This window comes from Scyliorhinus torazame, chromosome 13, assembly GCF_047496885.1.
Source record: "Scyliorhinus torazame isolate Kashiwa2021f chromosome 13, sScyTor2.1, whole genome shotgun sequence".
NCBI lineage: Eukaryota > Metazoa > Chordata > Chondrichthyes > Carcharhiniformes > Scyliorhinidae > Scyliorhinus > Scyliorhinus torazame.
This window is the reverse complement of record NC_092719.1, coordinates 214516547-214540824: the sequence shown is the minus strand read 5'-3', so window position 1 is coordinate 214540824 and position 24278 is coordinate 214516547. Positions and strand designations below refer to the sequence as shown.

At 51.0% G+C, this 24278-nt stretch overlaps 1 protein-coding gene across 1 annotated transcript in view; it reads right to left on the bottom strand.

The window, feature by feature from the left end:
• Nucleotides 1–19695: 19695 nt before the first annotated feature.
• Nucleotides 19696–24278, bottom strand: part of mcm2 (minichromosome maintenance complex component 2) — a 36565-nt gene continuing 31982 nt past the window's right edge. Inside the window, exons 16-17 of the mRNA XM_072473041.1 lie at nt 23836–23991; nt 19696–20324 (exon numbers count right to left, since the gene is read on the bottom strand). Of these exons, the coding sequence (XP_072329142.1) occupies nt 20214–20324; nt 23836–23991 (267 nt within the window). The 3' untranslated portion in view covers nt 19696–20213. The remainder of the gene's footprint in view (nt 20325–23835; nt 23992–24278) is intronic.

Below are 24278 nucleotides of genomic sequence, written 5' to 3'. Positions count from 1 at the left end.
ACCTTGTTTCCTCAGCCTTACATAAGTCTCCTTTTTCCTCTTAACAAGACATTCAACCTCTCTTGTCAACCATGGTTCCCTCACTCGACCATCTCTTCCCTGCCTGACAGGGACATGCACATCAAGGACACGTAGTACCTGTTCCTTGAACAAGTTCCACATTTCACTTGTGTCCTTCCCTGACAGCCTAAGTTCCCAACTTATGCACTTCAATTCTTGTCTGACAACATCATATTTACCCTTCCCCCAATTGTAAACCTTGCCCTGTTGCCAGAACCTATCCCTCTCCATTACTAAAGTAAAAGTCACAGAATTGTGGTCACTATCTCCAAAATGCTCCCCCACTAACAAATCTATCATTTGCCCTGGTTCATTACCAAGTACTAAATCCAATATTGCTCCTCCTCTGGTCGGACAATCTACATACTGTGTTAGAAAAGCTTCCTGGACACACTGCACAAACACCACCTCATCCAAACTATTTGATCTAAAGAGTTTCCACTCAATGTTTGGGAAGTTAAAGTCACCCATGACTACTACCCTGTGACTTCTGCACCTTTCCAAAATCTGTTTCCCAATCTGTTCCTCCACATCTCTGCTACTATTGGGGGGCCTATAGAAAACTCCTATCAAGGTGACTGCTCCTTTCCTATTTCTGACTTCAATCCATACTACCTCAGTAGGCTGATACTCCTCGAACTGCCTTTCTGCAGCTGCTATACTATCTCTAATTAACAATGCCACCCCCCCCCCACCTCTTTTACCACCCTCCCTAATCTTATTGAAACATCTATAACCAGGGACCCCCAACAACCATTTCTGCCCCTCTTCTATCCAAGTTTCCGTGATGGCCACCACATCGTAGTCCCAAGTACCGATCCATGCCTTAAGTTCACCCACCTTATTCCTGATGCTTCTTACGTTGAAGTATACACACTTCAACCCATCTCCGTGCCTGCAAGTACTCTCCTTTGTCAGTGTTCCCTTCCCCACTGCCTCATTACACGCTTTGGCGTCCTGAATGTTGGCTACCTTAGTTGCTGGACTACAAATCCAGTTCCCATTCCCCTGCCAAATTAGTTTAAACCCTCCCGAACAGTACTAGAAAATCTCCCTCCCAGGATATTGGTGCCCCTCTGGTTCAGATGCAACCCGTCCTGCTTGTACAGGCCCCACCTTCCCCAGAATGCGCTCCAATTATCCAAATACCTGAAGCCCTCCCTCCTACACCATTCCTGCAGCCACGTGTTCAGCTGCACTCTCTCCCTATTCCTAGCCTCGCTATCACGTGGCACCGGCAACAAACCAGAGATGACAACTCTGTCTGTCTTGGCTTTTAACTTCCAGCCTAACTCCCTAAACTCATTTATTACCTCCACACCCCTTTTCCTACCTACGTCGTTGGTACCAATGTGCACCACGACTTCTGGCTGCTAACTCTCCCGCTTAAGGATCCTGAAGACATGATCCGAGACATCCCTGGCCCTGGCACCCGGGAGGCAACATAACTTCCGGGAGTCTCGCTCGCGACCACAGAATCTCCTATCTATTCCCCTAACCATTGAATCTCCTACAACTATTGCTTTTCTATTCTCCCCCCTTCCCTTCTGAGCCCCAGAGCCAGACTCAGTGCCAGAGACCTGGCCGCTAGGGCCTTCCCCCGGTAGGTCATCCCCCCAACAGCATCCAAAACGGTATACTTGTTTTGAAGGGGAACGGCCACGAGGGATCCCTGCACTGTCTACCTGTTTGGTTTTTTTCCCCCTGACTGTAACCCAGCTATTCTTGTCCTGTACCTTGGGTGTGGTTACCTCCCTGTAACTCATCTCGATCACCCCCTCTGCCTCCCGGATGATCCGAAGTTCATCCAGCTTCAGCTCTCGTTCCCTAACTCGGTCTTTGAGGAGCTGGAGTTGGGTGCACTTCCCGCAGGTATAGTCAGCGGAGACACCAGTGGTATCCCTCACCACCCACATCCTACAGGAGGAGCATGCAACTGGCCTAGCCTCCATCCCCTCTTACCTTACAGAATATAGCTGCCCTGTGGACCAACTGGATCTCCGCCCTCCGACTCTGCTCCCAGTCAGCTGCACTCTCTGTAAACCCCTGGTTCTCTTCTCACTCTTTGCGGAAATGTAGGAAACAAAATGAAAGGAGCACCTTACTCCCTCCTCACTAAACTCTCACTGTCGCACTCAAATGCACCAAATTCAGCACTCCCTCAGTCACCAAACTCTCATTATAGCACTCAAATGCACCAAATTCAGCAGTCCCTCAGCCACCAAACTCTCACTATAGCACTCAAATGCACCAAATTCAGCAGTCCCTCAGCCACCAAACTCTCACTATAGCACTCAAATGCACCAAATTCAGCACTCAGTGCAAACAAAGTCTGCACTGTAGGGGATCACTTTTATACTGTGAATCTAGCCTCTGAAAACTGGCCTAATCCAATTAACTAATTAACAAGCTCCAGCTGCAAGTGCCTACAAGTAGAAGCTTTGTTTAAAGCTGATTGAAAATTCACCTTCTTCTAAACCAAACAGCAACTTTTAAGTTAATTAACTAAATAAAAGAAAGACTAGACTTTAGATAAAAATGAAGCCTTATACTCCCTCAGTCACCAAACTCTCACTATAGCACTCAAATGCACCAAATTCAGCACTCAGTGTTGTGGGGGTGAGGCCCACGCAGACACGGGGAGAATGTGCAAACTCCACACAGACAGTGACCCGGGGCCGGGATCAAACCCGGGTCCTCAGCACCGTAGGCAGCAGTGCTAACCACTGCGTCACCGTGCTGCTCGCTTCACTGGTGTACAAAAGGAGGACTTTTACATCGTTTGCCAGTTTATGGTTTCCATAAGAATATCCCAAAGGAAGGGCAGCACGAAGGCGCAGTGGTTTGCACTGCTGCCTCACGGCGCCGAGGACCTGGGTTCGATCCTGGCTCTGGGTCACTGTCTGTGTGGAGTTTGCACATTCTCCCCGTGTCTGCGTGGGTTTCGCCCCCACAACCCAACGATGTGCAGAGTCGGTGGGTTGGCCACGCTAAATTGCCCCTTAATTGGAAAAAAAATTTATTGGGTACTCTAAATGTAAAAAAAATCTTAAACCGATACCCTGTCTGCCCTTTAGGTAAATGTGTTAAAAGATCACACAGTATTATTTCCATGAAGAGCAGGGAGATACCCCTGGTAACCTGGCCAATATTTAGCCCTTGACTAAATCAGATTATCTGCTCATTGACCCATTGCTCTGTGTAGAATCCTGTTGTGTGACTATGTGTTAAAAAGCTGTGAAGCATGTTGGGACATTCTGAGGTTGTGAATGGCATTTTCGAGATGCAATATCTTTTCTTTTAAGATGCTGTATGTGTGAAAGTTACTCCTGAATTGGCCCCAATTCCTTCTCTCTCACAACCCTTTCTCGACTCTCTCATCACACCTCCTGCTCATAACTCATACTTTCCCAGGGCTCTGAAAAACTGTGATGCTCCTTAAATAACTCAGCCATCCTTTCTATGAACCCATGTTTGGTGTCAGCTCACTGCTACGGCCTGAATATTCACGGAATTCTCTCAACAATACATTTCTTTAGCTGGGGGCTGGCACTGCACCGCAGTACTGAGGGAGTGCCACACTGTGAGAGGTGTCATCTTTCGGATCCTTTCCGTCCCCTTAAGGGGGGTTTCCTCCGGGTGCTCCGGTTTCCTCCCACAGTCCAAAGATGTGCAGGTCAGGATTCCCTCCCTGCACCGCTCCCTGGGATTCCCTCCCTGGACCGCTCCCTGGGATTCCCTCCCTGCACCGCTCCCTGGGATTCCCTCCCTGCACCGCTCCCTGGGATTCCCTCCCTGCACCGCTCCCTGGGTTCCCTCCCTGCACCGCTCCCTGGGATTCCCTCCCTGCACCGCTCCCTGGGGCTCCCTCCCTGCACCTCCCCCTGGGATTCCCTCCCTGCACCTCCCCCTGGGATTCCCTCCCTGCACCTCTCCCTGGGATTCCCTCCCTGCCGCGCTCCCTGGGGTTCCCTCCCTGCACCGCTCCCTGGGATTCCCTCCCTGCACCGCTCCCTGGGATTCCCTCCCTGCACCTCTCCCTGGGATTCCCGCCCTGCACCGCTCCCTGGGGTTCCCTCCCTGCACCGCTCCCTGGGATTCCCTCCCTGCACCGCTCCCTGGGATTCCCTCCCTGCACCGCTCCCTGGGATTCCCTCCCTGCACCTCTCCCTGGGATTCCCTCCCTGCACCGCTCCCTGGGGTTCCCTCCCTGCACCGCTCCCTGGGATTCCCTCCCTGCACCGCTCCCTGGGATTCCCTCCCTGCACCGCTCCCTGGGATTCCCTCCCTGCACCGCTCCCTGGGATTCCCTCCCTGCACCGCTCCCTGGGATTCCCTCCCTGCACCGCTCCCTGGGATTCCCTCCCTGCACCGCTCTCTGGGGTTCCCTCCCTGCACCGCTCCCTGGGATTCCCTCCCTGCATCTCTCCCTGGGATTCCCTCCCTGCACCGCTCCCTGGGGTTCCCTCCCTGCACCTCCCCCTGGGATTCCCTCCCTGCACCGCTCCCTGGGATTCCCTCCCTGCACCTCTCCCTGGGATTCCCTCCCTGCCGCGCTCCCTGGGGTTCCCTCCCTGCACCGCTCCCTGGGATTCCCTCCCTGCACCGCTCCCTGGGATTCCCTCCCTGCACCGCTCCCTGGGATTCCCTCCCTGCACCGCTCCCTGGGATTCCCTCCCTGCACCGCTCCCTGGGATTCCCTCCCTGCACCGCTCCCTGGGATTCCCTCCCTGCACCGCTCCCTGGGATTCCCTCCCTGCACCGCTCCCTGGGATTCCCTCCCTGCACCGCTCCCTGGATTTCCTCCCTGCACCTCTCCCTGGGTTTCCCTCCCTGCACTGCTCCCTGGGATTCCCTCCCTGCACCTCTCCCTGGGATTCCCTCCCTGCACCTCTCCCTGGGATTCCCAACCTGCACCGCTCCCTGGGGTTCCCTCCCTGCACCGCTCCCTGGGATTCCCTCCCTGCACCGCTCCCTGGGATTCCCTCCCTGCACCGCTCCCTGGGATTCCCTCCCTGCACCTCTCCCTGGGATTCCCTCCCTGCACCGCTCCCTGGGGTTCCCTCCCTGCACCGCTCCCTGGGATTCCCTCCCTGCACCGCTCCCTGGGATTCCCTCCCTGCACCGCTCCCTGGGATTCCCTCCCTGCACCGCTCCCTGGGATTCCCTCCCTGCACCGCTCCCTGGGATTCCCTCCCTGCACCGCTCCCTGGGGTTCCCTCCCTGCACCGCTCCCTGGGATTCCCTCCCTGCACCGCTCCCTGGGGTTCCCTCCCTGCACCTCCCCCTGGGATTCCCTCCCTGCACCGCTCCCTGGGATTCCCTCCCTGCACCTCTCCCTGGGATTCCCTCCCTGCCGCGCTCCCTGGGGTTCCCTCCCTGCACCGCTCCCTGGGATTCCCTCCCTGCACCGCTCCCTGGGATTCCCTCCCTGCACCGCTCCCTGGGATTCCCTCCCTGCACCGCTCCCTGGGATTCCCTCCCTGCACCGCTCCCTGGGATTCCCTCCCTGCACCGCTCCCTGGGATTCCCTCCCTGCACCGCTCCCTGGGATTCCCTCCCTGCACCGCTCCCTGGGATTCCCTCCCTGCACCGCTCCCTGGGATTCCCTCCCTGCACCGCTCCCTGGGATTCCCACCCTGCACCGCTCCCTGGGATTCCCTCCCTGCACCGCTCCCTGGGATTCCCTCCCTGCACCGCTCCCTGGGATTCCCTCCCTGCACCGCTCCCTGGATTTCCTCCCTGCACCTCTCCCTGGGTTTCCCTCCCTGCACTGCTCCCTGGGATTCCCTCCCTGCACCTCTCCCTGGGATTCCCTCCCTGCACCGCTACCTGGGATTCCCTCCCTGCACCTCTCCCTGGGATTCCCACCCTGGGATTCCCTCCCTGCACCTCCCTGGGATTCCCTCCCTGCACCGCTCCCTGGGATTCCCTCCCTGCATCTCTCCCTGGGACTCCCTCCCTGCACCGCTCCCTGCACTTCTCCCTGGGATTCCCTCCCTGGGATTCCCTCCCTGAACCGCTCCCTGGGATTCCCTCCCTGCACCTCTACATCTCACTCTCCTCCTTTTAAGTCACTCCTTAAAAACTACCTGAAGTCCAAGCTTTTGGCTATCTGACCTAATACCGTGGTTCAGTGTTTGGGGGCTCCTGTCAAGCGCTTTGGGACATTTCATTATGTTAATGGTGCTATATAAATACAAGTTGTTGTTATTGTCATTGGCTTATTATTTCTGTTGCCTTTACTCACACTGCTTCCATCATATTAACTGGCATTTTCTTTCCAAAGTTCAAGTATGACCTCCCCGTGTGATCTGGCCAAGGGTCTCACAGAGGATTACTACCACAGGGGAAGGGAGTTGGGAGCTGCAGGGGCTGTGGGGGGCTTGTTTACTGCAGTGCCGAGGCTCCCAGGCCAAGATAACGGAAAATCTCTGGTACAGAAAGTATGTCCATAAAAGGTTTGGATAATCCTGCACCCCCTGGTGTCTCGTACTAGGATTGTGTCTCCTGTCGATGAAATATAAAGTAGGCATGGTTATTTAATGGCACCTTTCACAAGCAAAAATAATCTGTGTTTAGCTGAATTGTTCGAACGATAAATATCAGCTAGGACACCAGGAGAATTCAACTGTTCTTCGTTGCAAAATGGTGGGATCCGTCATGTCTCATCGAAGAGTGACACTGCAGCTCTTCGTCATTCACACCTTCGGGAGATGCAGCCTAGACTCGGTGCACAAGTCTCTGGATTGCGACTACAAATCCATGGCCTCATGACTCAGAGTCAAGCGTGCTATCCACTGAGCTGGTGTACAAACCAGGTGGGAATGGATCTGAATTGTCGAGCTTAGGGCTGTTTGGGGTTGGGGGCAATCTTTTGACCTGCGAAGTCCGTGGCGAATAAGTCCCGCACTTTGACAGGCTCCTGCAGGCAGCTAGACCTCTTGGAAGGGCTTTAGTCAATAGGCTGGTTCAGTCTGGATCAAGGGCTTGGCAGAGGCTCTGAGTTCCAACAAAGGGTCCCATTGATGGAGCCCATCACTGGCTAACAGCCTGGAAGTAGGAATTCTCTCCACTGACGTGCACACACACACATTCGCATGGGCCGGCTGAGTTGCCAGCAGACACAGAGCCAGCCTTGTTTCAGGCCAGTCTTGAAATCATTGGTGAACCTCTTAAGAGCCTCAACAATATTGCTTCTCGCAGATCGCACTTTATGTTCTCAGGCTTTCACTTTGCAAAACGCCATTTTCCCCGCATGTCAATCAGAATTAACATCAGCAGCCTCCTCACTGGTCACACCTCGCCACCCGGACCTCCCAAAGGCAGGTCCCGTTGTTTTATAAAGTGGTGACAGATCAAAGAATGAACAAATTGCTGGGATCGTTACTCCAGCAAGGAATCAATAAGGGGGTCAACAGGAGGAGTGAATCTCTTTGGGCTTGTAAAAAACGAGATTTACATCTTTAATGCATAGGGGCTGTTGAGGGGTAATTTGACCCTTTGACAATTCTCTGGAGGAGGAGGAGGAAAGGAAAAGTATTTCTGGAAAATCTCTGCAATCTTAACAAAAGCACTATTTGTTCGTTACTAGCCATGGTTGAGTGGGGAGGATTCTCTCCTTTGAATTAGAAGGTTATAGAACATAGAACATTACAGCGCAGTACAGGCCCTTCGGCCCTCGCTGTTGCGCCGACCTGTGAAACCACTCTAAAGCCCATCTACACTATTCCCTTATTGTCCATATGTCTATCCAATGACCATTTGAATACCCTTAGTGTTGGCGAGTCCACTACTGTTGCAGGCAGGGTATTCCACACCCTTACTACTGAGTAAAGAACCTACCTCTGACATCTGTCCTATATCTATCTCCCCTCAATTTAAAGCTATGTCCCCTCGTGCTAGACATCACTATCCGAGGAAAAAGGCTCTCACTGTCCACCCTATCCAATCCTCTGATCATCTTGTATGCCTCAATTAAGTCACCGCTTAACCTTCTTCTCTCTAACGAAAACAGCCTCAAGTCCCTCAGCCTTTCCTCATAAGATATTCCCTCCATACCAGACAACATTCTGGTAAATCTCCTCTGCACCCTTTCCAATGCTTCCACATCCTTCCTATAATGCGGCGACCAGAATTGCACGCAATTATGGGGTCCAGGACACATCCCAGAGACTCCAGGCCAAAAAGCCACACTCTCGGAGTCAGTACGGAAGGAGTGCTGCATGGTCGGAGGTGCTGCCTGTTAGATGAGACATTTAAGCTGAAACTTACCTGCCCTCTCTGATAGGCATAAAAAATCCCGTTGCAGTATTGGAAGGACATGGGTCTTCCCTCCAGTGTCCCGGCCAACATTTACCCCTTAACTGAAGCAGAATTATTATCACTTTGCTTTTAGTGAGGGACGTTTAAATCCTCAGGGAGGTTAATGTTTTCTTTCTCGTTGAACATTTCTACACACCAGTTATAGAAATATTTGGAAGTGAGGGGAAGGGGAACAGGGGAGGCCGCCTGGCTGACAATCAAGCATCATCCAATTGGTTAATGGGTCTTTCCAATTGTTGCAGGAAGGACATTCGTCACAAGGATGGACGTGTTGTCCAACTAATGGCAGGAGCGTGGGAGCAAGTCATGTGATGAAACCTCCAGGAATATATTTAATTGCAATTGGCAACTCCAGTAAATTGGCTACCATGCTTCCTACATTATACCAGCTACACTTCAACAATATACTTTTAGTGCAACAGAGGTCGAGGTCCCAGGTTCGATCCTGGCCCCGGGTCACTGTCTGTGTGAAGTTTGCGCATTCTCCCTGTATCTGCGTGGGTCTCACCCCCACAACCCAAAGATGTGCAGACAGGTGGATTAGCTATGCTAAATTGCCCCTCAATTGGGAAATAAAGGAATTGGGTACTCTAAATTTATTTTTAAAAAAAATAATAATGTAACAGGTTGAGGGGTAACCTGATAAGAGATCTACAAGATTATGAGAGGCATGGACAAAGTGGATGGGCAGGCACTCTTTCCCAGGGTGGAGGGGTCAGCCACCAGGGGGCATAGGTTTAAGGTCCATGGGGCAAAGTTTAGAGGAGATGGGCGAGGCAGGTTTTTTCCACAGAGGGTGGTGAGTGCCTGGAACGCGCTGCCAGGGGGGGGTTGTGGAAGCAGATACATTAACGGTGTTCAAAAGGCATCTCGACAAATACATGGATAGGATGGGTATAGAGGGATACGACTCAAGGAAGTGCTGAGGTTTTGGCCAAGGGTGGTATCATGAGCGGTACAGGCTTGGAGGGCCGAAGGGACTGTTCTTGTGCTGTATTGTTCTTTGATCTTTAATGCAACACAATATCCCAAGGTTCTTCACAGGAGAATTATAAAACAAAATTTGACACTGATGCACATAAGGAAGTATATGGATAGATTGCAAAAAGCTTGGTCAAAGGGGTAGGTTTTAGGGAGTGTGTCAAAGGAAAGAGAGATAGAAAGGGGTAAAGGATTAGGGAGGTAACTCCAAAACTCAGAGCTTAGGCATCTGAAGGCATGTCCACCAATGGCGAAGAAATTAAAGTTATGGATGCTCAGGAAGGTAGAATTGGATGAGAGCAGATATAGGGCTGAAGGAGGTGATAGGGAGGGTTGAGACTATGATAGCCGCTGGTATTTGAGAGATAACCGGGGCATATATCAATTCTATATTGAACATCGTCTGTTGTGGCTGTAGAGACTGACACATGTGTGGCAAGTCACTTTTGCTGCTGACATAGAGGGAAATGGTTGGCCTGCAGTCGACTAATGATTTTTCCTGCTGTTGGGCTCTCGTTTCTACCATCTGGCCATTTCTCTTGTCCTCTGCTTTTTGCCTGTCCCTCCTGACTGCTTATCTCCAGAATGGGAGACTTAATGCTCTTTTAACATTTGGAGAAAATTAAATGAACCATCAGGGGTTCTGTTGACAGATTTTAACTGAGATGGCACCCATTTAACTCATTTTTCAACAATCCAGACACCGGCAGCTGTTAAGGATTTAGGTTAAGTTATTTAACTTTTCCTATATTTGTAATCATTCTTGTTCTGTACCTCTAATTATGAAATAATCCATGACTGCTTGCAAGACCTGGTCAATTTTTAGGTGTGGACAGATACATGGCAGGTAACTTTCTTGCTGCATAATTGCCAGGCAATGGCTCTCTCATGGGAAATTGTCTAACCACTTCATGATATTCTGAGGTTACTGAATTCCCCACCATTAAAATCTGGGGGTAAATATTGACCAGAAACGTAATACAGTGGCTACAGGATGAAGTCCGAGGCTGGGTCTATCACCTCCTGACTTCCACCCTCCACAATACAAATCAGGGGCGAGATTCTCCAACCCCCCAGCGGGTCACATCGGCGTAAATCAAACCACCTTTCAATCGGCGTCAACCAGTGCTCAAGGTTTACGCCGACCAGCGAGGAGGTGGGTGACGGCCTGGGGGGTTGGCCGCTGGAGAGACGATGGCGTGGCCGCAGTCTGAATGTGTGGGGGAGAGGTGTGTGTAGGGTTTTGTGTGTGTGCGCGCGGCGGGGGGGGGGGTGGTTAGAGTGGGCTGGGCTCCGGGGGAGTGCCGGGAGGGGGGGGTGAGTGCCGGGGAGGAGGATGGGATCCGTGCCGGGGAGGGGGATGGGGGGGGGTGTCCGTGCCGGGGAGGGGGATGGGGTCCGTGCCGGGGAGGGGGATGGGGGGACGGGGGCAAGTGAGTCGGTCCACCTGGCCAGGTGCCAGCCTCCAACAGTAGGACCCATGCGGTCCATGCCACCTGGCTGCGGGGAGGAGGGGGTATGGGCAATGATGACATGCCGTCGTTCCCCCCCCCAACCAGGCCGTCATGTTTTCCGATCAGCCAGCGATGTTGGCCGCCGTGGCGGCAGCCGCTAATGTCCATGTTGCCCTGGATGAGGAGCGTGCCAGAGAGGCGGCGCAGGCTGCCGCAGAGGGGCAGGCGGCAGCCGACCAGGCTGGAGGGACACCTGACCGACAGGATGAGGAGGGGGAGGAGGACGTCGCGGCCCCACGGCAACGGAGGCACCCGAGGGCGCCCCGTGTGTACCGGCCCCGGCAGTCATATCAGGACCTCACGGACCGAGAATGCAGGAGGAGACTCCGGATGAGCCGGGAAACCGTGGCACACATCTGCCACCTGCTGGCGCACCTGTCACCGCGTGGCACTGGCGGGGGACACCCTCTCCCCGTGTCCGTCAAGGTTACGGTAGCCCTGAACCTTTATGCAACGGGGTCATTCCAGGCACCGAGTGGGGACCTGTCCGGCATATCGCAGACATCGGTGCACCAGTGCATCCGGGCAGTGACAGACGCCCTTTCTGCCATGGCGCACCGCTACATCCGCTTCCCTGTGGACCGGGCCAGCCAAGATGCCCGGGCCGTGGGCTTCTCTGCCGTGGCCGGGTTCCCCATGGTCCAGGGCACGATTGATGGGATGCACGTCGCCGTGCGGCCACCTGCAGATAACAGGGCCGTGTTCACCAATAGGAAGGGGACCTATTTGATGAACATACAGGTGGTCTGCGACCATCGCATGATGATCCTGCACGTCTGCGGCCGTTACCCGGGCAGTGTACACGACTCATACGTGTTGTCGAGGTCATACATCACCGGCATGTACGAGGGACGCCATCCCCGGCTGAGGGGCTGGTTGCTGGGCGACAGGGGCTACCCATTGCGATCGTGGCTGATGACGCCTATACGGAGGCCACGCAATGAGGCGGAGAACCGCTACAATGCTGCCCATATAGCAACAAGGGGAGTGATAGAGAGGTGCTTTGGCGTGCTGAAGATGCGTTTCAGGTGCCTGGACCTCTCTGGGGGCGCCCTCCAGTATCGGTCAGATAGGGTCGGCGCATCATTGTGGTGTGCTGCGTCCTGCACAATATAGCCCAGCAGAGGGGCGGAGTGGAGGAGCAGCAGGAAGAGGCGCAGTCCTCCCCAGATGAGGGGGATGGGGGCAATGGTCAGGGCAGACCGGCTAGACACGGGCGGGTGGCTGTCCACCGTTACCGGCTGGGCCAGCGGGCACGGGACAGGCTGATAGCCGCACACTTCACTGACTAGATGGGCGTGGGAATCGGGTAGTATGGCCACAGACCACACACCATGGCAACAGCCGACCACCCACACCCCCCACCCATCCAGCACCCTCACCCCCCTCCCCAACCCCACCCACCCCACCCGCATGCACACCACCCCCCCATTGCCGATCCACCTGCGGCACAACGGCCGGGCTCACACAGTTGCCGGTGGACGCGTGTCTATTGCAGGCCATGGAGGATGATGACAACCCACCCTGCGATGAGCTCCTGGCTCCACATCGTTGGACTATGACTGACCCATGGCCACCGTACCACCATCCACCCGGACCATCCCTGCATTCGGCTGTGACATTGCAACGCACGGTCCCGTCCTCTGCCCGGGGGGGGGGGGGGGGGGGGGGGGATGTTGATGGCTGCCCAGGGGGAAGGGGGCAGACTCACCTGGGGCTGAGGTAAGACCACCCCTCACACACACACTTGCGCTCAACGTACATGACACCCCCGCACGCTTTGGACAGAGCACAAAGGCAGCTTCTGTAGGTGTAACATTGACTTTAATAACGAAAGGAGTTCATACACGTGCCCTAGCCCCTAAAACTCATCTGTGCCCTGCACCCGTGCCAACTTACTCAGTGTCTAATTGTTTGGCCTTACAGATCCTATGACTACGTCTACGTGGTTCCCCAGACGGTACAGCAGAACTGGAGGTGGACTCCTGTGATTCCTGCCCTCTGACATGGGATCCCTTTGGCGGCCATTTCCTGGGGCGTCCTGGCCTAGATGGGCCAGGCTGCGGCCCGGGCGACTGGGATGGCGAGCTGCCAGCCTGCCCATTGCCCACCCGATGCACCTGGGACGGAGGGGGGGGGTGGTCCGAGGTGTCGTGGTGTTCCGGGACCTCCCCTACAGGGGGACCCGGGACGGACCACAGCACCTCCTCCTCCTCCCTCGGGGTGCCCGATGACCCCCAGGCCTCTACATGGGTGGGGGATGCGAACGGACTGGCCATCCGACGCCCCCCCAACATCTGGCGCTGCCAGTCCTGGAGGCCCGTGCTGGTATCGACAGGGGTCTGCAGGTTTGCAGCCATGGAGCTCAGGGGATTGGCAAACCCTGTCTGTGACAGTGCGACGCCGGCTCGCACATGGGCAATGGCGCCGATGCCCTCAGGGATGGCCTGCAGAGACTGGGCCATGGCCTGCTGAGACTGGGCCATGGCGTTGAGCGCCTCTGCCATCTGCCGCTGGCTCATGGCCTCCTGTGAGAGGGCAGCCATGTCCTGGGCCACAGACGCCGCCTGCACGGAAAGCCCCAGGCCTCGCAAACCGTTCCCCATGTCTGACACCGTCGCACCCATTGCCTCCACCGCTGCGCCACCCGTGCGGTGTCGGCCTGGGTGGCACGCATGACCGGCACCACTCCCAGCTCCTGGACGCGGGTGGACTCCTCCACCTGCGACTGCAGCCGCCGCAAGCCGGCCGCCACCCTCTTCGCTCGTCTCCGGTTCGGTGGTTGCATCGGATCTATGGGTGGGTGTGGTAACTCCAGGAACCCGGGATCCATCTGGGCGGCAGATGTTCGCTTGGGCTGGGCTGCCCTCCGACCGCTCAGCCCCTCTGCTGCACCTACCTCCACCTGCTGTACCGGGACGGCTGTGTTGTGCGCACCAGTGAGTGTACCAGACGCCTCATCACTAAAGTGCCCAACTGAGGTGAGCGTCTCTGCGATGGTGGAGGGTGTTGGTGACAGCAGTGGCGTTGTGTCGTGCGCATCGTCCTACTGAGTCCATGGCACTTTGGGGTGGCAGTTCGTCTCCGCCCATCCAATCTGTGTCACTGTCTGTATTTCGGTGACCTGGGTAGTGGTGTCCTGGGTAGTGGTTTCGTGGCTTGGCTGTGACGGGGGCCTGTGGCTGCCCCTCTCATCGCTGGGTGGCACACGCCTGCGTCGTCGCACCCGCATGAGACGGGGGCATAGTCTCCCTGTTGCTCCAGGTCTCTCCATCTCCAGTGGTCTCCGAGGGACATCGTGCGGGCGTCGCATGCCAGAGGGTCCGGGTCTCTCCATCTCCAGTGGTCTCCAAGGGGCATCGTGCGGGCGTCGCATGCCAGAGGGTCCGGGTCTCTCCATCTCCAGTGGTCTCCAAGGGGCATCCTGCGGGCGTTGCATGCCAGAAGGTCCGGGTCGCTCCGTCCCCCGTGGTCTCCGAGGGGCATCATGCGGGCGGTCTGCATCTGCGGGGATGGGTGCCTCGGCGTTTGCTCCTGCGATACACAATGAAGCATGCATGGTTAGACACGCAGGCAGTGATATGGGGGAGGGGGGATATAGGGGAGGGGGGATATGGGGGAGGGGGGATATGGGGGAGGGGGGGATATGGATATCGGGCAAGGGGGGTGGGGGGAGGCTCACCCTGGCTGCTCTGACGAGGTTGTTCACCTTCTTGTGGCACTGGGTGCCTGTCCGTGGCGTCAGGGCCACAGCGGTGACGGCCTCTGCCACCTCCCTCCACAGACGCCGGCTGTGGAGTGGGGCAACTCTGCGGCCGTGCCCGGGATACAGGGCCTCCCTCCTCTGCGTCCAGGAGCGCCTCAATGTCACGAGACTGGAACCTCGGGGCTGAGCGGCGGGCGGCCATCCGGTCCGGTGTTCTGGTCGGGTGGGGGGAGCAGCGTGTCCTTAATGAGCCGTCGCGCCGTGAACCACATGAGCCAGCGCGGATAGCGTCACGTCGCTGCTAGCCCATTCCAGGCCGGAGACTTTGCGACGTTTGGGGCGGCGTGACGCAGGTGGGATTTGCGCTGTTTTTGCCGCTGGTCGGTGGACTTTGCGCGATAACAGAGAATTTCGCCCCAGGAGTCTGATGGAATTCTCTCCATTTGCCTGAACTCGATTCGAACAACACTCTGGAAAAAGCAGTCTGCTTGATTGACACTCCATCCACCACCCGCTTCCCCAAACCTTCAGCTCACAGCAGCTAAAGGCACAGTAATCAATGGGGGAAACATGTAAAAGTAAGAATGTGCAGAGTCCCAAATTGCAGGGACACAGATTTCAGAGTGGCTGTCGGACTGGAGGAGGCAACGGATAACATGTTAACTGCTGCAGAAATCCACTAATTCCAAGCAACACTAAAGATGACTTAATTGCAGCTGTTTTAAGAGAGGGACATGCTGACTGACGTCAGAGCATGGTAGTCTAGTAATGTTGCTGGATTTGCAATGCAGCAAGAGTTCAAATTTCACCATCGCAGCTTTGAAATTTGGTTTTCAGCTTTAGAACATAGAACAATACAGCGCAGTACAGGCCCGTCGGCCCACAATGTTGCACCGAAACAAAAGCCATCTAACCTACACTATACCATTATCATCCATATGTTTATCCAATAAACTTTTAAATGCCCTCAATGTTGGCGAGTTCACTACTGTAGCAGGTAGGGCATTCCACGGCCTCACTACTCTTTGTGTAAATAATCTACCTCTGACCTCTGTCCTATATCTATTACCCCTCAGTTTAAAGTTATGTCCCCTCGTGCCAGCCATTTCCATCCGCAGGAGAAGGCTCCCACTGTCCACCCTATCCAACCCCCTGATCATTTTGTATGCCTCTATTAAGTCTCCTCGTAACCTTCTTCTCTCCAACGAAAACAACCTCAAGTCCATCAGCCTTTCCTCATAAGATTTTCCCTCCATACCAGGCAACATCCTGGTAAATCTCCTCTGCACCCGCTCCAAAGCCTCCATGTCCTTCCTATAATGCGGTGACCGGAACTGTACGCAATACTCCAAATGCGGCCGTACCAGAGTTCTGTACAGCTGCAACATGACCTCCTGACTCCGGAACTCAATCCCTCTACCAATAAAGGCCAACACTCCATAGGCCTTCTTCACCACCCTATCAACCTGGGTGGCAACTTTCAGGGATCTATGTACATGGACACCTAGATCCCTCTGCTCATCCACACTTTCAAGAACTTTTCCATTAGCCAAATATTCCACATTCCTGTTATTCCTTCCAAAGTGAATCACCTCACACTTCTCTACATTAAACTCCATTTGCCACCTCTCAGCCCAGCTCTGCAGCTTATCTATATCTCTCTGTAACCTGCTACTTCCTTCCACACTAATCGACAACACCACCGACTTTAGTATTGTCTGCAAATTTACTCACCCACCCTTCTGCGCCTTCCTCTAGGTCATTGATAAAAATGACAAACAGCAACGGCCCCAGAACAGATCCTTGTGGTACTCCACTTGTGACTGTACTCCATTCTGAACATTTCCCATCAACCACCACCCTCTGTCTTCTTTCAGCTAGCCAATTTCTGATCCACATCTCTAAATCACCCTCAATCCCCAGCCTCCGTATTTTCTGCAATAGCCTACCGTGGGGAACCTTATCAAACGCTTTGCTGAAATCCATATACACCACATTTAGACAGACATTCAGTGCAGATGAACATGAAACCTCAACCCACCTTGATCAGTAACATCCTTTCAAGAGAAGGAACCTATCATTGGTGCAAGACTGGAATCACTCAATGTTTTCATAAAAAGGTGTGCATTTAGATAGTGCTCTTCATGACATCGGAACAGGAGTAAGCCATTCAGCCCCTCGAGCCTGTCCCATCATTCAATGAGATCATGGCTGATCTGTGGCTCAACTCCATAGACCTGCCTTTAGCCCCACATCCCTTAATATCTTTGAAACATTAACAACTAATCGAGCTTCAACTGCAGTTTTTGGAGAGTTCCAAACCTCTACTACCCTGGAGTGAAGAAATGTTTCTCAACATCTCTCCTGAACGGTCCAGCCCTAATTTTTAGACTATGTCCCCTAGTTTTAGAAACTCCCAACCAGTGGAAATAGTTTCTTTATCTATCCTGCCTTTTCCCTATTATTATCTTGAATACTTCAATCAGATCACCCCATAGCTTTTTAAATTCTAGCAAAAACAGGCCTAATTTGAGAAATCTGTCCTCGTAACTTTATCCCTGTAATCCAGGTTATCAGATTTGTAAACCTACGTCGCACTTCCAAGGTAAAAATATCCTTCCTAAAAAGTGTGATGCCCAGAACTGCTCAGTGACTCCAAGTGGGGTCTAACCAGGGTTTTGCATAGCTGCAGAACTTCCGTGTCTTTATACTCCAATCCTCGAGATATAAAGTCTAGGCATTCCACGAGCCGTTATATTGTCTGCACTTGTCGGTGGCATTTTAAGGATCACCTGAACCCCCAAATCTCTTTGAACATCCCACTGTATTTAAACTCTTCCCCTTTCGAAGGTGCTCTGCTCTATCCTTTTTTGGTTCAAAATGGATAACCTCTCACTTATTTCCATTGAATTCCATCTGCCACAATTTTGCCCATTTACCTCATCTGTCAATATGTCCTTGCAATTTTCTGCTATCGTCTGGGCCGTCTGCAATGCGGCCTAACTTTGTATCAGCAACAAATTTGGACATATGACTTTCTATGCCATCTTTCAAGTCATTGATGAATAATGAGTCCCCAACACAGATCCCCGTGGTACATCACGAGTCACCTCCTGCCAATTAAGAGTACTTACCCATTATCCCCACTCTCTGTTGCCTACCACTCAACCAGTTTCCTAATCATGTCAATAATTTGCCCTCAACTCCATGGGCTTCCACCTTAGTTACATTTCCACATGGGACTTTGTCAAATGCCTTCTGGAATTCCATATAAATAACATCCCTTGACATTCCCTAGTCAACTACCTTAAGTAACACCTTCAAAACATTCAATAAATTTAGTCAGGCATGACTTTCCCTTCTCAAATCCATGGTGGCTCTCCCTAATCAACCAAAATTTTGAGGTGTTCAGTTACCCCATCCCCGATCGGGCTCCAGTAATTTCCCCACCACAGATGACCAGACATTACAGCCAATTAAATATAATGGTGATTAGCAATGCTGCTTCAAGGTCAGGGACCAGAGTTCAATTCTGGCCTCGGTTGAGTGTGTGGAGTTTGCACGTTCTCAGCATCTGCATGAGTTTCCTCCAGGTGCTCCGATTTCCTCCCACAGTCCAAAGATGTTCAGGTTAGGTAGATTGGCCATGCTAAATTGCCCCTCAGTATCCAGAGATGTGCAGGTTAGGTGGGATTACAGGGATAGGGCAGAGTGGGGTGCTCTTTTGGTCGGCCAAATGGCCTCCTTCTGCACTGTAGGAATTCTATGGGAATGTGGTCATCCAAAGTGTCGTACACTTCTGAGTACATAGATTCCTCATTTTAATTGTTACACATACGTTTGCTGTGTCTCAAGTGCATGGGCCGCAAGCTCTGGATTTATCTCCTGAAACTCCTCTGCCTTTCTCTTTAGGCTCCTTAAAACCAGGTAGCATCTTCCATGACCTCAGGGCATCCCAAAGCACTTGCAGCCCCTTTTGTGGCAATCAGTGCACAACAAGCTCCCATGAACAGCAATGACTAAGTAATCTATTTGTGATGTTAGTTGAAGAGTAAATACTGGCCAGGACACCAAGGATGGGCAGTAAAATGCTAGCCTGTCCAGTGATTGAACAATGCCGTGAACAGCAACAACCCTTGTATGCAACATTGATCAACAGCAAAGTCCTTCATCACGATATGTACAGGTTTCCTCTAAGCTGTTGCGTAAATTTAGCTGTCTGAAGTCACGCGGCATGCATTTCCCATCAGATGTTGAAAAAAGCCAGAGCTTGTGCTGTTTTTCCCATGGCGACACTGGAGAACACAAAGCAGGCAGCCGCACAATACTGGACCGAGGCAGCATCTTTAACCTCAGCACTAAAGGTGGAAAACAATATAGACAAACAAATGTTATTCTCAGGGCTCTGCTGTAGAAGCTCTTTTCAAAAACCAATCCATAAACTATTGATCAATGCCTCAGGGGCCAGCTTTAAGTTACCCAATTTTCTTTTTGTGAACTGGAGGTTATGTACCAAATTACACTGGGCACAGCACAATGCTAATTGTACAGATTGCTTTATGTATCTGGCCCACAAGCACACAATTAGAGCAGAAAATCAATAGTGGTCTACAAAGGCACATAGCCAACATAAAGATGTCGGTTCAAGTGCAGCTGCACTGACAATATTTTTACCCTGGTGGTCTTTTCACTATGATCTTGAAAAAAAATGACTGAAGGCACTGCATTCACTCAACAATCGCCACCAACCAACTTGTACATCTTCTACATAGTAAAACATCCCAAGGTGCTCCGTGGGAGTGCAAGCAGTCAAATGTCGACACGGAGCCAAAGAAGAAAACATTAGAACAAATGACCAAAAGCTCAGTCAAAGAGATAGGTTTTGAGGAACAGAAAAGTACAAAGGCCGAGGGTTTTAGGGAAAGAATTCTGGAATCCGAGCAGCTAAAAGCTCAGCCGTCAATGACAGGACACAAAAAACAAAAATAATCAAGGACGCCTGAGGAGGCCAGAATTGGAGTGCAGAGTCCCTGTAGGTGGTAGGGAACGTGCTTGAAGTCTACAATTTGACAATTTTTTGGGGAACGGTTTCAAACCAAACGCAAAAACTTGGAAAAACACCTTTATTGATAGTCACTGTAATACAAGTTAGCGAATGTACATCTAGTTTTAATTATACACAAAGCAAGCACAATTGGGGGGGGGGGGGGGGGGGGAAGAGACAGACAGAAAAGAGTCATTATGCAAAATTGGATAGCTTCAGTTAAAAAATGTGACAAACTTGGTTTCAATGAAGTAGTTGCTATTTTGTAAAATGTGAAGTCTTTGCACAAGTTCTTCTTTTTAAAATCTGTTGAAAATATGGACAATAGTTGGCAAGGTTGGCAGGCAAGATGGGGGAAACAAAATCCAAAGGGAGCATTTAAAATGCAACTGGATGAAGTGTGTTCAGGTACTTCAAGGAATGAGCTTTGGATGGGCAACAGCCTATATCTGAACCCATCCTCCATGAAGCGCACACTTCTTCATTATCATCCAAAAAACGTTCATCTATGCCAGGGACATGGTCAGTTTTTGCATTACGCCAACCTCCACAAAGATTTCTTCTCTTCTGTCCTCTTTTAAAATCAGAACTGCTGCACGATCAATTTCCTTCGCATGTCATGTGCGAACTTGTTAATTTTGAAGAGGTCACTTTCATAGAATGAGGTCATGTTGTGAATGTTGATCTGACGAGCCTAGAAAGAAAAAGAGCAAAGCCTTAAAAACAAACAAATCAGCATAGAACAAGAGGTTCTCAATGGCTTCTTTTTATTTAAATGCTGACAAAAGGACGATGGGATTGATGACTTTTATTACAGGTAAATAGGAAGATGACAAAACGTACACTTCACGTCAACTGGAGCATAGGACCAGGAACACAAACATAATTCAGACCCCCATTAAGCCTCAAATGCACTGCCCATACTATAAACACAAGTTCTCTTTATTGCTTTGCCCGCATTTATATCAGGAAACTTCCTGCACTGCCAAAATCTTCCAGTTAATTGGCTTTCACAGCAATGGAATTCCAGAATCGCTTCTCTGCCTTTTGGCCAAGATGAGCGTGGGATCAGGTGTAATGCCTGGATCTGGTATGTCTCTCTTGTGGGGGCCATGAATTGGATTCAATTTGAATTTGAATTGGTTTTTGGAGCAGGCAAGGAGGTGGATTAGGTGTTTGCCTCTGCTCTGCGCATTGGCTTTGTAACTGAGAAAGGAATTTTAAAAAGGAATGGAATTCCCCAAACACCCATGAAAATTTTGGAATTCCATGCAACTGAAACAGAATTGGACTTCTTAAATGTTTTGTTTTTTTCCATTTAAGGGCCAATTTAGAGTGGCCAATCCACCTACCCTGCACATGTTTGGCTTGTGGGGGTGAGATCCACGCAGACACGGGGAGAATGTGCAAACTCCACACAGACAGTGACCCGGGGCCGGGATTGAACCTGGGACCTCAGCGCCGTGAGGCAGAAGTGCTAACCACCGTGGCACCCTAAACAGAATTGGACTTGGTCAATGAATTAACATAGCCAATGGGGGCAGCACAGTGGCGCAGTGGGTTAGCACCGCCTACTCACGGCACCCAGGTCCGATCCCAGCTCTGGGTCACTGCCCGTGTGGAGTTTGCACATTCTCCCCGTGTTTGCATTGGTTTCGCCCCCACAACCCAAAGATGTGCAGGCTACGTTGATTGGTCAATTTAAATTGCCATTTAATTGGAAAAAATGATTTGGACACTCTAAATTTATTTTAAAAAACATAGCCAATTATTGTCCAGAGATTCCTACATTTACAATTCTTGTCTAACAAAAAAAGCGCATTTGCAGCAGTGTTTTGCTAGATAGTTTTTTTAGTTTAATATTGACAAGACATTTAAGAACCCATGGTGTTGGGGGTAGTATATTGGGCAGCATGGTAGCACAGTGGTTAGCACCAGGGTCCAAGGTTCAATTCCCGTCCGGAGTCTGCACATTCTTCTGTGTCTGCGTGGGTTTTCTCTGGGTGCTCCGGTTTCCTCCCACAGTCCAAAGATGTGCTGGTTAGGTGAATTGGCCATGCTAAATTCCCCTTGGTGTCCAAAAAGGTTAGGTGGGGTTACTGGGATAGGGTGGAGGTGCGGGCTGAGGTAGGGTGATCTTTCCAAGGCTGGTACAGACTCGATGGGCCGAATGGCCTCCTTCTGCACTGTAAATTCTATGAACACGGAGGATTGGCTAACTAATAGAAGACAGAGATGAGTAAAGAGGGGCATTTTCAGGATGACAACCTGTAACTGGGATCAGTGCTGGGGCCACAAGTAATTACTTATTAATGACTTGGATAAGGAAAGTGAAGATACGTTTAGATTAATAAGTAGCAACTTTATTGAGAAACAAGAACTAGGAGTAAGCAATTAAGCCCCTCGATCCTGCTCCACCATTTAATACGATCATGGTTGATTTAATCTCCAAATTTCTGCCCGCTGCCCATGCATCCCACGCCCAACCCTTCATCCCACGACTGATCAAAACCTATTCATCTCCTCAAATTTGTTTAGTGTCCATTGCGCTCTGGGGTAGAAAATTCCAGATTCATGATCCTTTGAGTGAAGTAATTACTCATTTCTGTTTTGAATTTGCCACCCCATAGTCTCTTGTTATATAACGTTCAACAAGGGGAAACATCTGCTCTACGTTCACCCGGTCAATCCCCTTTAGCATCTTCTATATTTCAATTAGATCTCACCATATTATCCTAAACCCCAGCGAGTATAGGACTAAACTGTTCAGTCTCGCTTCATAAGGCAAGTCCTTCGTCCCTGGAATCAATCTAGTGAACCTTCTTTGAGTCACCTCTAATGCATTTCCATCCTTCCTCAAGGTCTACCCTATACAGTTGCAAAAGTACTTCCCAAGTTTATACTCTATTCCATTAGCAATAAATGTCAAAGCTCCTTTTGCATTCCTTATTACCCGCTGTACCTGCATTCCAACTTGTGATTCATGCACAAGGGCAACCAGATCCCTCTGCACCAAAGTATTTTCGTTTCTCTCCATTAGGACAACAAATATCCAAAAATAGATAACCTCACACTTAAATGCCATTTGCTAACTTTTGGCCCACTCACCCAACCTATCGATATCCATCTGATATCTTACTTCCACATTGCAACTTGCTTTCCCACCTCTGCAAATTTCACCATCGTACATTCTATCCCTGCATCCAAGTAATTAATACAGATTGTAAATAGTTGGGGCCTAGAGGGCCGAACCCTGTGGCACTTCTAGCTACAGCTTGCCAACCAGAAAAAGACCCATTTATCCCCACACTCTGCTTTATGTTGTTCAGCCAATCCTCTATCCAAGCCAATATATTACCCACAACCCCCTGGTGTATTAACATTTTGCATGGCACCTTGTCAAATGCCTTCTGGAAGTCAAGATACACATAACCCCATTGTTCAATTTGCTTGTTTCATCTTCGAAGAACTCCAGAAAACTAGTCAAACACTATTTACCATTCATAAAACCATGCTGATTCGGATGGATTGCACTCTTGACTTTTCAAATGTCCCCTTGTTACTCCCTTAATAATGGATTCCAACCATTTCCGTATGACATTTAACTGGTTTATAGTTTTCTAGCAGGGAGGTTACATTAACCTTTTTCCAATCCACTGGAACTTTTCCAGAACCCAGGGAATTGTGGAATATTATAACCAATTCCTCCACTATCTCTGCTGCCACTTCCTTTAAGATGTAGGCCATATAGGATTCTCCGGGGACCTGACAGGGTAGATGCAAGGATGTTGTTTCCCATTGTGTGAGTCTAGAACCAGGGTGCATAATCTTAGGAGGTAGGGGTCAATCATTTAAGACAGAGATGAGGAGGAATTTCTTCCCTTAAAGGGTAGGGAATCTATGGAATTCTTCGCAGCACAGGGCTGTTGAGGTTGGGTTGTTAAGAATGTTCACGGCTGTGACAGACAGATTTCTAATCAGTAAAGGAAGGGTTAGGAGGATAAGGTTGAAAAGTGGAATTGAGGGTTATCATTTCAGACCAGTCATGATCTCATTGAATGGTGGAGAAGACTCAATAGGCCAAATGGCTGACTTCTGTCCTGTGTCATATGGGCTTTTGTTGAAGGTGCATATTCTTAACAAAGTTGGCAAGAGACCACAAATTTCACCACGAACTGTAATACCACAGTCATATTTCCATTTACCTTTTCCACCAAATCTTTTTCTGGTATTTCAATGGTGTCTTGCTGTGCCCCATATCTATTGCGTTGGTAAGTAGCCTGCTCCGCCACTAGCTGCTTCAGAACAAAGAGCAATAGCTCATTATTGTCCCGTTTGAATGTCAAGTATCTTGAAAATGTCTGAGGGGGAGGAAAGAGTGAGAAAACATAATGCAATGGTTATGAATAAACTTTGATGAACACATCTTCCACAAAGTCAATTAAAAAAAAAAGCAAGCTGAAACTTAAAAAGGCAGGAAGCCTTTTGCTTCCAGCATCAATTTGAATCCGGCGCAACATGATACCTTGATCCCCACATTTAATAAGTTTGAACGGTTCTAATCCAGCCTCGAGTAAGTCTGGGCCCAACAATGCAATCAAATACCCTCAGTGGGATACCATTAATTACCAGATCAGTAGCACAAATA